This window comes from Anarhichas minor, unplaced genomic scaffold, assembly GCF_050575085.1.
Source record: "Anarhichas minor isolate MPS153535 unplaced genomic scaffold, ASM5057508v1 ptg000026l, whole genome shotgun sequence".
Lineage (NCBI taxonomy): Eukaryota > Metazoa > Chordata > Actinopteri > Perciformes > Anarhichadidae > Anarhichas > Anarhichas minor.
Genome location: NW_027466472.1, coordinates 12,829,407 through 12,844,083, shown reverse-complemented (window position 1 = coordinate 12,844,083; position 14,677 = coordinate 12,829,407). Strand labels below are relative to the sequence as shown.

The 14,677-nt window shown below is 38.8% G+C and overlaps 2 protein-coding genes across 2 annotated transcripts; one reads left to right on the top strand and one right to left on the bottom strand.

Moving 5' to 3' along the window:
- Window positions 1-210: 210 nt before the first annotated feature.
- LOC142959391 (extracellular calcium-sensing receptor-like) lies at window positions 211-4,309 on the top strand. Its single transcript, XM_076100644.1, has 12 exons — window positions 211-464; window positions 846-1,048; window positions 1,207-1,298; window positions 1,453-1,632; window positions 1,749-1,937; window positions 2,041-2,257; window positions 2,321-2,535; window positions 2,660-2,869; window positions 2,978-3,101; window positions 3,179-3,372; window positions 3,512-3,793; window positions 3,887-4,309. The coding sequence occupies exons 1-12, from the start codon at window positions 211-213 to the stop codon at window positions 4,307-4,309; spliced, it is 2,583 nt and encodes an 860-aa protein (XP_075956759.1).
- Window positions 4,310-5,375: 1,066 nt separating this feature from the next.
- Window positions 5,376-14,217, bottom strand: LOC142959390 (GTPase IMAP family member 4-like). Its single transcript, XM_076100643.1, has 4 exons — window positions 14,180-14,217; window positions 8,812-9,373; window positions 7,304-7,947; window positions 5,376-5,429 (listed from the first exon to the last, which is right to left on the bottom strand). The coding sequence occupies exons 2-4, from the start codon at window positions 9,353-9,355 to the stop codon at window positions 5,376-5,378; spliced, it is 1,242 nt and encodes a 413-aa protein (XP_075956758.1). The 5' UTR covers window positions 9,356-9,373; window positions 14,180-14,217.
- Between the last annotated feature and the right edge of the window lie 460 nt (window positions 14,218-14,677).

The following is a 14,677-nucleotide window of genomic DNA, read 5'->3' as shown; positions in this document are numbered from 1 at the left end:
TTGGATTGTGACATTTAATGGGATTTGTCTTTGGTAACAGGAGCTGTTGAATTTGGTCTCTGAGGTATTTGTTCTGAATTTAATTCACTCTTGTCAGGTTTCATGGTGTAGGTTGGATGTGACTGGTGTTTTACACAGACTGGATGTATTGATGCATATTCTGACTTTCAGATAACCTATATGTGTTAAATGTTCTGAACAGCTGCATCGATGTCTTGGTTCCCCTGGCTCTTCACTCCGTGGTCGCCCTCAGCCCTGTCCCTGCTGCTTCTCAGTGTAATGGAGCGACACACAGGGCTGGAGGTGGTTCAGGCGATAGTGTGCTCCAGGTGGGGAGCGCCGATCAACAAGAGCCTCTCCCAGGATGGAGATGTGATTATTGGTGGACTTTTTAATCTTTATTACAAAAGTTCAGCTGTAGAGCATGGATTCACCATGCTGCCTCATTATGAACCTTGCACAGGGTAAACCCAACATGTATTATTATTATTATGTTGTAATTAATATATATATGTATTGTCATGCTCATATATTTCTGTTAAAATACAGAAATGTTGAGCTATGATGTTATATAATGTTTATAATATGCATTATGTTTTATAATTGTTTCATTAATAACAAAAATGTTAAAGTTGCATTTATTTGAGATAAGCACATTTTAGTATAATTTAGAAGTATAGTAGAATGATTTCAACAAATGTTGCTGTAATACCTTTATGTTGGTCTCAATGACATTTTTTGATATTTGCTGTTTTTATATACATATCCACGGTGAATATATATGTGAATATATATTTCACTGATATTGTAGTTTATTTAATTAATTTCATCTCCTGTGGTCTCAGTTTAGATCTAGAGTCATTAAAAAATGCATACACTATGACGTTTGCAGTGGAGGAAATCAATCGAAACAGCACCCTGCTACCAGGAGTGAAGCTGGGCTACCGTATACTTGATAGCTGTGCCAGCTCCTACTGGGCTCAGCAAGTTGCACTGTCACTGGTCGGAGGAGACGCACGCAGCTGCAACTTAACACCCTCTACGCCTCGTTCCGCAGCTTATGGACAACCTGGAGAGACAGCAGGTATGACTTGATAAAATAAAGTATGCAGTGAACGTGTACCATGTCGATGACAACAACAACTCATATGATTAAAGTATAAAAAGGTTAACGTCATGCAATGATATGTCTAATGCTATAAGCAGCTGGTCAGCCTGTTCCTTTGCTCATTGGTACTGCCTCGTCAACATCAACCATAGTTCTGTCCAGGGTCCTGGGGCCTCTCTCTGTGCCGCTGGTGAGTTTCATTACCTAAAGAAATAAACCTTTATTTTTAATTTTTTTATACATCAAGAGGCTGATACTATTTGAAAACATATTGATTAAAGATACAATGGTGCTATTGCTGTAAAAGCATGTGTCAAAATTATATTTCTGCATCTTTCTTTCAGATCAGCTACATGGCAAGCTGCCCTTGTCTGAGTGACAGGCTTAACTTTCCTAACGTCTTCAGAACAATCCCCAGTGATATTTACCAAGCCCGGGCCATGGCACGAATGGCCATTCGCTTCCGCTGGACTTGGATAGGAGCTGTGATTGAAAATAAGGATTATGGCCGTCTGGCAATAGAGGTGTATGTCTTTGATATTTTACAGTGAATCGCCTTAAAAAAAGTATTGCATGGATATCCTTTATATATAATATGTAACAATATATGCATGAACATGTTTGTTGCTTTGGTCTCCAGGCATTTCAGGAAGAGACTCGGGGGAAAGGGCTGTGTTTCGAATTCATAGAGACTGTCCTTAAAGAAACTATTGTGAGTGATGCCAGTCGTGTAGCCCTCACAATTCAAGCTTCGACTGCCAGGGTGATCCTGGTCTTTTGCTGGTATACAGAGATTAAGAAAGTGTTTCTGGAACTGGCCAAGATAAATGTGAGCAACCGCTGTGAAAATTTGTATAGACTGAGGGATTCATCACTAAACAAAGACATGTATTTTTCTTGTCGTAATTTATTTCAGTGTCCTTTTACTGTAGGTGACTGACAGACAGTTTCTGGCCAGTGAGGCTTGGAGCACCAGTGATGATCTTCTTCAAGATCTTGACATCTCCAAAGTGGCAAGTGGTGTTGTTGGTGTGGCCATTCGAAGTTCAACAATACCCGGATTTGAAAATTATCTTAGAAGTTTGCACCCAATGCGTCGTCCTGATGATAAATTCTTATGGGAATTCTGGGAAATGGAGTTTGGATGCAGTCTTGGAGCTACACGATCACATGCAGCTTCTCTCTTTCCTGCTAAAGGGTCCTCTCAGAAAGGTTCTCTGCCACTCTGCAGTGGGACGGAGTCCCTGGAGGGAGTGAAGAATCCCTTCACTGATGTCTCCCAGCTTAGGGTGGCATATAACGTCTACCTTGCTGTTTATGCTGCAGCTCATGCTCTTCACAGCCTTCTCTCCTGCCCTGATAGAGAAAGCTCATCCAGAAACAACAGCTCCACCTGCTCTTCTCCAAAACACATAAAACCCAAAGAGGTAAACAGTATTGTCCCTGAGTCATCTTATTCACAAGGGTCTTTTAATATCGTCAATGCATCTTTTATAAACAGTATACAGAATTTTAAATGTTAACAGACTTTTCAACATTTTGTAATTTCAGCTGTTGCAGCACTTGAACAAATTGAATTTCACCACACCACAAGGAGATATGTTTTATTTCCAAGGTGCCGACATTCCAGCAAAGTATGACCTTGTCAACTGGCAAGAAACCCCCGAGGGGTCACTCAAACTGGTTTTGATCGGTCGTGTGGACGGGTTTGACCTCCACCTTAATGAATCAACCATTCAGTGGAGCACAGGATCCAACCAGGTAGTCAGATCAACAAGTCGTCTCATGTCTACTAACAAAGTTGCTGTTGATTTGTCGATTCACCAGACTATGTCATTGAGAATGTTGAATATTGAGATTTTTGTGCAGGTGCCTGTTTCAGTGTGCAGTGAGAGCTGTCCCCCAGGTACCCGAAAGGCCAACAGGAAAGGAGAACCTCTCTGCTGCTTTGACTGTATCCAATGTGCTGAAGGGGAGATTAGCAATCAAACTGGTGAGGAAATTATAAAACAACCTTAATGTAGCTCTTTGTGTTTTATTTTTCTTACCTCCTCTTTTTTTCTCTCCCAGATTCCCTTCACTGTGAGCGTTGTCCATCTGAGTTTTGGTCCAATGCTAAACAAACTGCCTGCATCCCTCGCCAGCTGGACTTCCTTTCCTTTAATGAAACCTTGGGCATCACCCTGACTACAGCAGCTGTGTCTGGTGCAGTGGTGACAACAGCTGTATTTGTGATGTTTCTCTGTTACCGTCAAACACCTGTGGTAAGAGCCTATACTAATATAACACATGAGTGTGTTGTATGCATTCCACATTCCTTTCTTTAATTTGTTTTTGTCCGTGCAAAGGTATTGTATTGTTTAAGTGGTCACGTATTTGTCTGGTAATCTGATTCCCCTCAAGGTGCGAGCCAACAATTCAGAACTGAGCTTCCTGCTTCTCCTGTCCCTGACGTTGTGCTTCCTGTGCTCACTGGTCTTCATTGGTCGTCCATCAGTCTGGTCTTGTCGGTTCCAACAGGCAGCTTTTGGGATCAGCTTTGTACTTTGTGTTTCCTGCCTGCTGGTCAAAACCGTAGTAGTTCTTGCTGTTTTCCGCTCAGCTCGGCCTGGTGCTGGAGCCTTGATGAAGTGGTTTGGTCCAGGCCAACAGAGAGGAAGTGTCTGCCTCTTTACATCTATACAGGTGTGAATATTGTTTTGTTGATTCAATGATGAGAACATTTCTTCACTTGATATAAAAAATGATAACACTGACATGTGTTTACTTTTCATCCAGATTATCATCTGTGTGACATGGCTGTCCCTCAGCCCCCCTGTGCCTCAACGTGATCTAGGTTTCCAAGGGTCAACGGTCACCTTGGAGTGTGCCATGGCCTCTGTGGTGGGCTTCTCTCTGGTTCTGGGTTACATTGGTCTGCTGGCCTGCACCTGTCTCCTCCTGGCCTTTCTTGCTCGGAAACTCCCTGACAAATTCAACGAGGCCAAACTGATCACCTTCAGCATGCTGATATTCTGTGCTGTCTGGGTGGCCTTTGTCCCTGCCTACATTAGCTCTCCTGGGAAGTACGTTGTTGTTGTGGAGATTTTTGCAATCCTGGCCTCTAGCTATGGTTTACTGCTCTGCATTTTTGCCCCCAAATGTTTCATCATTCTCTTGAGGCCTGAGAAAAACACTAAGAAACACCTGATGGCAAGGTAGTTTTTCTGGCTTGAACATGAGCGTATAACTTTGTCTGGTGGAGACAGTAGCCCCGGTATCATGCAATTGTTCATGTATGCATTATGTCAATTCCTTTCATATAAATAATGCTTTGTGTTAATGTGCTAGTATGAAATTAGCAAACCTCTTGCAGCTACACGTAATTATGGCTTTCGTTGGTAACTAAATATTGTTCATACTGTTCATAGGCATCATTAAATGTAAACATCCATCATCAACCATTAAAGAAAAAACACTTTTAAATTAAAATCTGCTCACTATGTTCTTGATATATTTTGCATTAACGTGGTTGGTTGTTCTCTTTTTCTGTGTTTTAAATAAATATACCGTACCTCAACTGAATTAAGCTCTCGACCTGTTTTTACTACACAACATTAATATATAATCTATTCAATTCAATTCAATTTGTTCATATAGCCTAACATCACAAATCATAAATGTGCCTTAGGAGGGCTTTCCAATCCGTGCAACATATGACATCCTGTTCTTGCACCCTTTCAAGAACAGGACAAAAGACTCTGGGGGAAAAATGGAAGGAACCTCAGGAAAAGCAACTGATGAGGGATCTCTCTCCCAGGATGGATAGAAGTGCAATAGATGTCATGTGATGTCCATATGACAATAATAATAATAATACTAATAGCAGAAATAAAAGAAAAGTACTACCACCAAAAATAACAGCAGCATGGGATATATTTAATTTCACATATTTCCGATATTTTTATATTTTTAATTATTTGTTGTATGTTGTCATATCATTTTCCGTTCATTTTACACTTTTCACATGTTTTGCTATTCATTTTATTTTATTTTTTTACTTTTCAGATATTTTTCACTCATTATTTCTTTTTGGATATGTTACTAATATATTATTATAGTTTAATAATATTTTTTGGATATTTTTCTAATCATTTTTTTATATTTCCCACTGATGTTTTCCTCAACTCTTACTAACACAGCAGTACTATTACAGCAGTGTGTCTCTGTGTTGTTATCCTTCACTCGTCCACCAGGTGTCCTCAGACTCACCTGTTTACTTGTACCCTCATGAGCCCTGCAGAACCTGAACCAGAACTAGAACCAGAACCTCAACCAGAACCTGAACCAGAACCAGAACCTGAAACTGAACCTGAAGTCCTCTCTCAGATATGTATCAGTAATACTCAGTGCTAGTACTCACAGCAGAGTAAAAGTACATGATTATTTACTGTCAGGGTAAAAGTTTTCGTTGAATTTAATCTGTAAAATATCTTTAGCTGAGCTTCTGTTTGTGTTTCAGTTTTACACTCGATGTTTAGAGGAGGACTGAACTGTAAAAAACATGAGAACTAACTTTTTAAACATTCATTTTCTTTGATGAAATCTGACAGTAAAATTAAAAACTACTTGTTTCAAATATTTGCTCAAATTAAGTTTGATTTGTCCTGATTCATACTTGATCTTTTTAAACTGGTCGACGTGTTTGTGATGTTTAAATGTAGCAACGACCCAGGTCCATATTCCTGCAGTACCCCACACAGGACTCTCCAAGTCCACATGAAGTGGAAACAGATGGTTTCAGATTCACTACTGCTTCTCTATTTATGCTTAAACAACAATTAAAATGTGTTTAATGTTTTCTTTAATTTCAAGTACTTTATGTAGTTTTATTATTTATTGTAGTTTTATATCATAACGTTAAACATTTTGAACTGTTAAAGTTTGTTGCACTAATAAATAAACCTTAAAATGATCATCAAAACCTCAGTGCTTCAAATCAAACAATTTATTAAGAAAAGTAAAACAAAGTAGATACATACTTCTGTTTATTTGTAAAAGAAATATTAAATCAAACAAACTGATCAGCAGATTATCAATATATCAGAATCATGTTGAACAAATCCTCCAACAGAATAAAAAGTTGAACATTTTCAGTTTTATACGTTATTGAATTATTAGTATATTAAATCAGAAACTTTGTCGTCAAAGTGAGAAAATGTCAGATTGCATCCAATTTAATGATCAATAATCAAAATCTGACATTGTTGATATTGTGATGACATCATTATTTATTAAGACTGACATGAGGAAAATAAAAGGTTCATGTTAAACTTTATTCATGTTAAACATTTTAACAAATGAGCCAAAGTGATTTTAGATAAAACAAACATCTAAAAACTGAACATTTATTAATTTATTGATTCATTACGGATCATTAATTTCAAGCTCAAATCAACAACTTGTAAATACACGATGAACAAATTCATAGTAATATGAATATATGTGAACAGTTTTAAATGTCTCATAGTGCAGCTGATTGTAAAAACACAGCAGAAGTCAAAGGACAAAAACAATAAACTCATAAAGATCAAGTTATTAACACACACGGGTCCTGATGATTAATACAACTGATCACATGTTAAAGAGAGCAGAACAATCCTGGGACATAACGGTGGGAGTCACATGACTAGTGACTAACGGGTCATGTGACTATAGACTGACTAACGGGTCACTGTAGACTGACTTCGTTTTCATTTGAGAACAATATGGTTATGTTTTGCAAACAGATTTTAAATCTAAAAATACACCTGACACCTGCTGGGCTTGATATAAGAGAGATGACCAATGAGAAACTGGTTTGAGTTTGAACGTGTCAGGTTGTTCTAAAGGTCAGTGGTCTTCATTGAGAGTTCAACTGTATCACTGTTTCTTTTGTTTCTGGCCTTTTTTTATTTGGGCTGCTGCTTCTGATCCCACTGCTCCTGCTGCTGCTCCTACTACTGCTCCTGCTACTGCTCCTACTACTGCTCCTGCTACTGCTCCTATTAATATTCCTTTTATTACACATGCTCCTCCTCCTACTATACATCCTACTCCTCCTCCTATTGCTGCTACGATTAATGCTCCTACTACTGCTCCTATTACTACTCTGCCTACTGCATCCCATAAATGAGTTCTAAATTGTTTCCATGCTTCGGCCATGTAATTGTCGACATTGGAGAGCAGTTTCCTCACTTTATCTAAGTACGTCTCAGCCATCTTGAATATGTCATCAGTGAAGTGTTGTCCACCGTTAGCTGTGACCATCTCATCTACTTTATTCAGGAAGGTTCTAACCTGCTCTCTGTTTCTTTTTGCTCTGTTGTCAAACACACAGTATCTACCACCACACAAGGAGATCAGTTTTGACACCTGAGAGTTGGACTGGATCAAATCCTCCACATTCTGGTCTTTCAGCTCGTCTCCATAAGTGAAAAGGACCATGGAGTACCTCAAAGCCTCACTGTTGAACAGTTTTGGAAGCAGCTCAAACAGTTGGATGTCAGCGGTGGTGATTCTGTTCATTTTGACCACAAAGACGAAGGCATGTGGTCCAGGACTGGCTATTACCGTCATCTTCATGATCTCCAGGTACAGCTGTTTAGGAGTCAGAACTTCATCAGTGAACCCTGGAGTGTCGACCACTGTGACCTTACAACCCTCCACAATGGCTGACTTAGAAACACTCACACTACTGACTGAATTAAAGTTACAGGCTGATTTGAACTGATCTGATCCCAGGATGGTGTTGCCTGAGGAACTTTTTCCAGCTCCAGGTACACCGAGCAGGACGATCCTCCTTTGTTTGGAGACTTTAGCTGGAAGAAAGACAACATTTAAAAACAGATGAGTTTACCTTCTCATTACTACAGTCTGCAACATGAGAACATGTCAGTGAAACATCTCCTAAACAATAAAGAAATGTTTCTGAAACACTTTTAACCCAGAGACAGACACATCCAGTGGACATGAGGGGTTAACAGTTTAAAAGGTCAATAGGAGTTTCAGAGCAGCGGCTGGATGGAAGTAGTTCATGTGGTGCAGGAAAATTCTGTGTACCTTTGTTTTCAACATGGAACTCAACCAGTACAAACCTGTTCTGTGTTGGTTTTAACCAACAGAACAGAGTTGATCCAAACAAACTGTGGTCAGTGAGCAAGAACACATAAGGCTAATAACATGGTTGTTGGACTGTTGGATTAAGCAACTTCTCGCTTAATCCAACAGTTGTTAACACGTTGTTCAGTTCTGCTAACGTTAGCTACCGTACTTTAGCTTTACCTCTCCTGCTCTCTCTTGCTCGTGTGACGACCTCTCCCTCCCACTAAGGGTCTGTGACCTGTTTGTCTCTTTCTGTCTTTCAGGTTGTTGCTTATCAGCGGATGGGACACACCTGAGCCTGGTGGGAGTGTCAGGTATAAAGACTCAGGTATAGCCGTCCCCCGAGCAGCCGGGAGGCTGGGTGACTGTCCGAAGGAAGCATAAGTCTAAGCAGAAGCACACGGTTCACCACCAACTAATTCAAGTTTCACGACATTGAGTCCTATTTAAAACTGCTGGCTAAGGATAAGCGTAAATACAGTAAGATTGTTATTCACGTTGGCGGTAATGACATGTCTTGTTAGAGATATTTTTAGAGACATGCAACACTTCCCCCGATTGGTGGTTTAAATGTTACTCACTGATTCCGAGGTGGCCTGACTTCATCAGCAGCTCTTTGACTTGTTCCGGTCCTCCATTTACATTGTTGAACACATGATGTCTCCCTTCAAACCTTTCAACAAGTGGTGGAAGTGGACCTTCTGGATCCTCGTTGATGAAATCATGTATCGACATGTTGTCTAAGTCATCTCCTCCTGTGAAGAGCAGGTAGCACTTGTTGAAGTCCTGATCTCCAACGGCACTGATAGCTTTCTCCACAGCGTTCTTCTGCTCGATGGTGAAGCGATCTATTTTAACCACCACCAGGAACACACAAGGTCTGGAGGACTTCAGGAGGTCCTGACACCGTGTCTGAACCTCCCTCTCAGATCCTATTATTCCTGGAGTGTCGATCACTGAGATCTGTTTCCCAAACACAGTTTCAGGGACCTCAGAGATTTGTGTTGTCACCGATCTGAAGCATTTTTTTGATTCAAACGCTGATCGTCCCAGGATGGTGTTTCCTGAAGCACTTTTACCAACGCCTGAGTTTCCCAGAAGGACGATGGTGAGACCTGGATCCATGTTTGAGCGACACAAAACCTGCTGGACAAAACGTGAAAGAAAGAGTCCATCATTAGTGGGAGCAGATCTCTCGGGTGCAGACTGAATGTTGCTGGTGAGGTTTGTGTTTAGTCGTTCTGTACTTTCTTTAACGTGACGGCTGTTCAATTCACAAGCTCATCCATACAAAGTATGAATCAGACATGATGCTCAGGGTGAGGAACAATGTCAGACTAATAGATAGTAGCCCAAATAGCTGAATGCGACAGAGTGGTGGTCTCAAGATGTTGTTGTCATGGAGATGTAATAATATATATGATAATGAAATATAAATGATATAAACAGCTGCTCAAAGCAAAGCTGTGAAGTGAATCCATGGAGTGCTCTTCTTTGTTTTGTTCAGAAGGACGACTTCAAGCAGAAATATCTGAAAGCATGACAGACTAAATACAGTGTCGCCCTCTGGTGGATCAGTGGTGGAAACACAGAACTCTCTTTTAGTTCCGGGTTCGCAGCATTAAATAAAAACATGAGCAGCTTTTATCTCTGCTGGTTATCAGTCAGAGTTCAGCTGTAGTGTGATGATGAGGTGAATGTTGCACTAAATCAGGTTTATTGTATATTAATGCGATCGCTACATCTAAATGATCCGTCACATGTGACCCTGAGTCTAATGTTCAATGTGTTTGAGATGAAATCACACCACAGCATTTAACTGCTGTCAAGTCAGCAGACACTCAGATCTCCGTGGTCAACTCAGCAGACACTTAAATTGTAGTGCACCTATACGCTAAAACTTACGGTAAACGCAACCAAACGGCACAGGACGGGAGCGAGCGAAAGATTTTGCAAAGTTAGCGGAAAGATTAACGTGAAAACTTCCGGTTTTCTACAGACGAACATCCGGTTTTCAAAATAAGATGCCAACAAAGTATACATATTGCATAATGAAATTAGATTAAATGAATTATATTCACATTAAGTATAAAACATGCTACCTGCATCTCCTGAATTAAAGGGAAAATACACCTAAATTGTGCGTAAAGTGTCTTTATTCTTTGATTTGAGGGTTGCTGGAAGTTAATAATACCTGACTGACGGTCAATTAAGATATTTTACGAAGCAAAAACTCTGAACTGAATTTGTATCTTCAAATGGCACATTTTTTAAATGTTTAAGGTGCTATAAAAATGTTTTTCTCAATAATTCCACACAACGACAAATGCACATATGTTCAGGACAAAAATGGGTAATATCACAATATTTAAGGTGCTACAAAAATATTTTTCTCAATAATTCCAGACAATGACAAACATGTATGTGTTGAGGACATCGTTGACTCCACCCATACTGAATATTAGACATTTTTACTGTACCAATTAAGAGATATTTCAAATTAAAACTCATACATTTGAACTGAGAAAACGTATAATAACTGAATATTTGAGGTGCTATAAAAACTATTTTCTCAATAATTCCACACAATGACTAATGCATATAAGTTGAGGAAATCTCTGACCACACATATACAGAAAATGAAAAATCTTTACTGTGGTAATGAAGACATTTTTTTAAAGTTAATTAATTAATTTGTTCCAAGAAATATCCAATAACTGAATATTTGAGATGCTATAAAAAGAGTTTTCTTTATAATTCCAGACAATGACTAGTGCATCTCTAACTATACTAATACTGAGAATCAAATATTTTTACTTTCCCAATTAAGAGATTTTCCAAAATATAAGTCCTTCTTTTGAACGTTCAAAAAGTTAATTTCTTAATATTTAAGGTGCTATAAAAAGGGTTTTCTTAATAATTCCAGATAATGACTGATGCATATCTGTTCAAGACATCTTTGACTCCACCCATACTGAAAATTAAACAATTTTACTGTACCAATTAAGAGATATTTAAAAGTAAATGTCATACATTTGTACCGAGGAACAGGTAATTTCTGAATATTTGAAGTGTTATAAAAAGTATTCCCTCAACAATTCCAAACAATGATTGATGTATACAGGTGCATCTCAATGAATTAGAATATCATCGAAAGTGTGATATATTTCGAGTGTTTATTCCTTTTAATGTTGATGATTAGGCTATGGCTTACAGCTAATAAAAACCCAAAATTCTGTATCTCAGAAAATTAGATATTACATAAGGCCGATTAAAAAAAGGATTTTTAATACAGAAATGTTGGCCTACTGAAAAGTATGTCCATGTACAGTATACAGTATGCACTCAATACTTGGTCAAGGCTCCTTTTGCATGAATTACTGCATCAATGCGGCGTGGCACGGAGGCGATGAGACTGGCACTGCTGAGGTGTTATGGAAGCCCAGGTTGCTTTGATAGCGGCCTTCAGCTCGTCTGCATTGTTGGGTCTGATGTCTCATCTTCATCTTGACAATACCCCATAGATTCTCTCTGAGGTTTAGGTCAGGCGAGTTTGCTGGCCAATCAAGCACAGTGATACCGTGGTCATTAAACCATGTATTGGTGCTTTTGGCAGTGTGGGCAGGTGCCAAGTCCTGCTGGAAAATGAAATCAGCATCTCCATAAAGCTTATCAGCAGAGGGAAGCATGAAGTGCTCTAAAATGTCCTGGTAGAAGGCTGCACTGACTTTGGACTTGATAAAACACAGTGGACCAACACCAGCAGATGACATGGCACCCCAAATCATCACTGACTGTGGAAACTTCACACTGGACCTCAAGACACTTGGATTGTGTGCCTCTCCACTCTGCCTCCAGACTCTGGACCTTGATTTCCAAATTAAATGCAAAATTGACTTTGATCTGAAAAGAGGACTTTGGACCACTGAGCAACAGTCCAGTCCTTTTTCTCCTTAGTCCAGGTAACTTAGCTCAGGCAACTTAGCCCAGGTAAGACACTTCTTACGTCTCTGGTTCGTCTCTGGTTCTGGTTCAGTAGCTTGACACAAGGAATGCGACAGTTGTAGCCCATATCCTGGATACGTCTGTGTGTGGTGGCTCTTGAAGCACTGACTCCAGCCGCAGTTCACTCCTTGTGATTCTCAACCAAATTCTTGAATGACCTAAACCCCAGAGAGAATCTATGGGGTATTGTCAAGAGGAAGATGAGAGACATCAGACCCAACAATGCAGATGAGCTGAAGGCCCCTATCAAAGCAACCTGGGCTTCCATAACACCTCAGCAGGGCCACAGTCTCATCGCCTCCGTGCCATGCCGCATTGATGCAGTAATTCATGCAAAAGGTGCCCCGACCAAGTATTGAGTGCATACTGTATACTGTACATGGACATACTTTTCAGTAGGCCAACATTTCTGTATTAAAAAACCTTTTTTTAATTGGTCTTATGTAATATTCAAATTTTCTGAGATACAGAATTTGGGTTTTTTATTAGCTGTAAGCCATAATCATCAACATTAAAAGAAATAAACACTCGAAATATATCACCTTGTGTGTATATTTTCTCAATTCAAATGTATGAGTTTTAATTTGAAATATCTCCTAATTAGGACAGTAAAAATGTCTAATTTTCAGTATGGGTGGAGTCAACGATGTCCTCGACTCATACATATCAGTCATTGTCTGGACTTATTGAGAAAAAACTTTTTATTACACTTCAAATATCCATTTATTATACTTTTTCTCGGTTCAAATGTATGAGTTTTAATTTGAAATATCTCTTAATTGGGACAGTAAAAATGTCTAATATTCAGTATGGGTGGAGTCAACGATGTCCTCAACACATATATGTCAGTCACTGTCTGGACTTATTGAGAAAAATATTTTTGTAGCACCTTAAATATTGTGATATTACCCATTTTTGTCCTGAACATATGTGCATTTGTCGTTGTGTGGAATTATTGAGAAAAACATTTTTATAGCACCTTAAACATTTAAAAAATGTGCCATTTGAAGATACAAATTCAGTTCAGAGTTTTTGCTTTGTAAAATATCTTAATTGACCGTCAGTCAGGTATTATTAACTTCCAGCAACCCTCAAATCAAAGAATAAGGACACTTTACGCACAATTTAGGTGTATTTTCCCTTTAACTCAGGAGATGCAGGTAGCATGTTTTAGACTGTGAATATAATTCATTTAATCTCATTTCATTATGCAATATGTATACTTTGTTGCCATCTTATTCTGAAAACCGGATGTTCGTCTGTAGAAAACCGGAAGTTGTCTCACGTTAATCTTTCCGCTAACTTTGCAAAGTTCTTCGCTCGCTCCCGATCTGTGCCGTTTACCGTAAGTTTCAGCGTATATGTGCACTACAATTTAAGTGTCTGCTGAGTTGACCACGGAGATCTGAGTGTCTGCTGACTTGACCGCAGTAGCATTTACTGCTGCTTGATGCAGAGAAAAGAGCTTTTACTTTGTTTCAAACCACATTTCAACTTCAAGAGATAAACTAATTTAATTGATGTTTACATGAAGAATGATTTACATCTTTTTTTTATTCTGTGTATCAACATGCTGATACGTGCTCAGATAACAGTCAGACGGGAACAAAATGGAGTCTGATCAGTTCTGATGGAATGTGTTACTTCTCCACCTTTAACAGAGAGACGTCTGAAAGAACAAAGAACCAACAGGAAGGACCGAAAAAGAAAAGTGAAACTATGAACTTCAAATATATAAATACAAATATATACATTAATTTAGACTAAAGGATGTGTTCATGCTGCAGACAGAAGTCAAGGTTTTATATCAGAAAGTAAACAAGTTTAAATATGAATTATGAATTATGACATTACAACATCAAGTATTCTATAAAACAAATAAATAAACAAACAGATAAACAAACAGAAAACAGATAAACAAACAGAAAACATACAGACACGGACCTGAGAGCAGCTGCTGTTTGTATCCAGAGTCCAGAGATAATAAAGTATTTCCGCACATTTCACAATAAAAACGCTTCACATTCAGCTGCGCCACCTCCTGAACTGGCCTTCAAAATAAAATCCCCCAATTTGTCTTTTTCTCTCAGATTTGTGATGAAAGTTTGTTCTGATATTTTATTGATTTGTCTCAACAGCAGATTACTTTTTGCTTGGATTTATTCTGAAATGCGTTTGTTGTTTTTATTTTTCTTCTATTTCTGACAGATCTGCAGTCATGTGGAGCTTTATTTTTAGACCGGAAGTAGATGTTATTTTGGGTGAAAGTTTTCCACTTGTGAGAGTTGAACGTGTTGATCGCAGCTGAGATGGCGGAGAGAGAAACACCCAGTGGGTTTACTTTGTCTGTTTATTAATATGAATATTAAAGTATTCGTGTGATATTGAGCTGATTCTACGTCATCATTAGTTAGCGCTGTTGATGTTCAGCTAATTTGATCG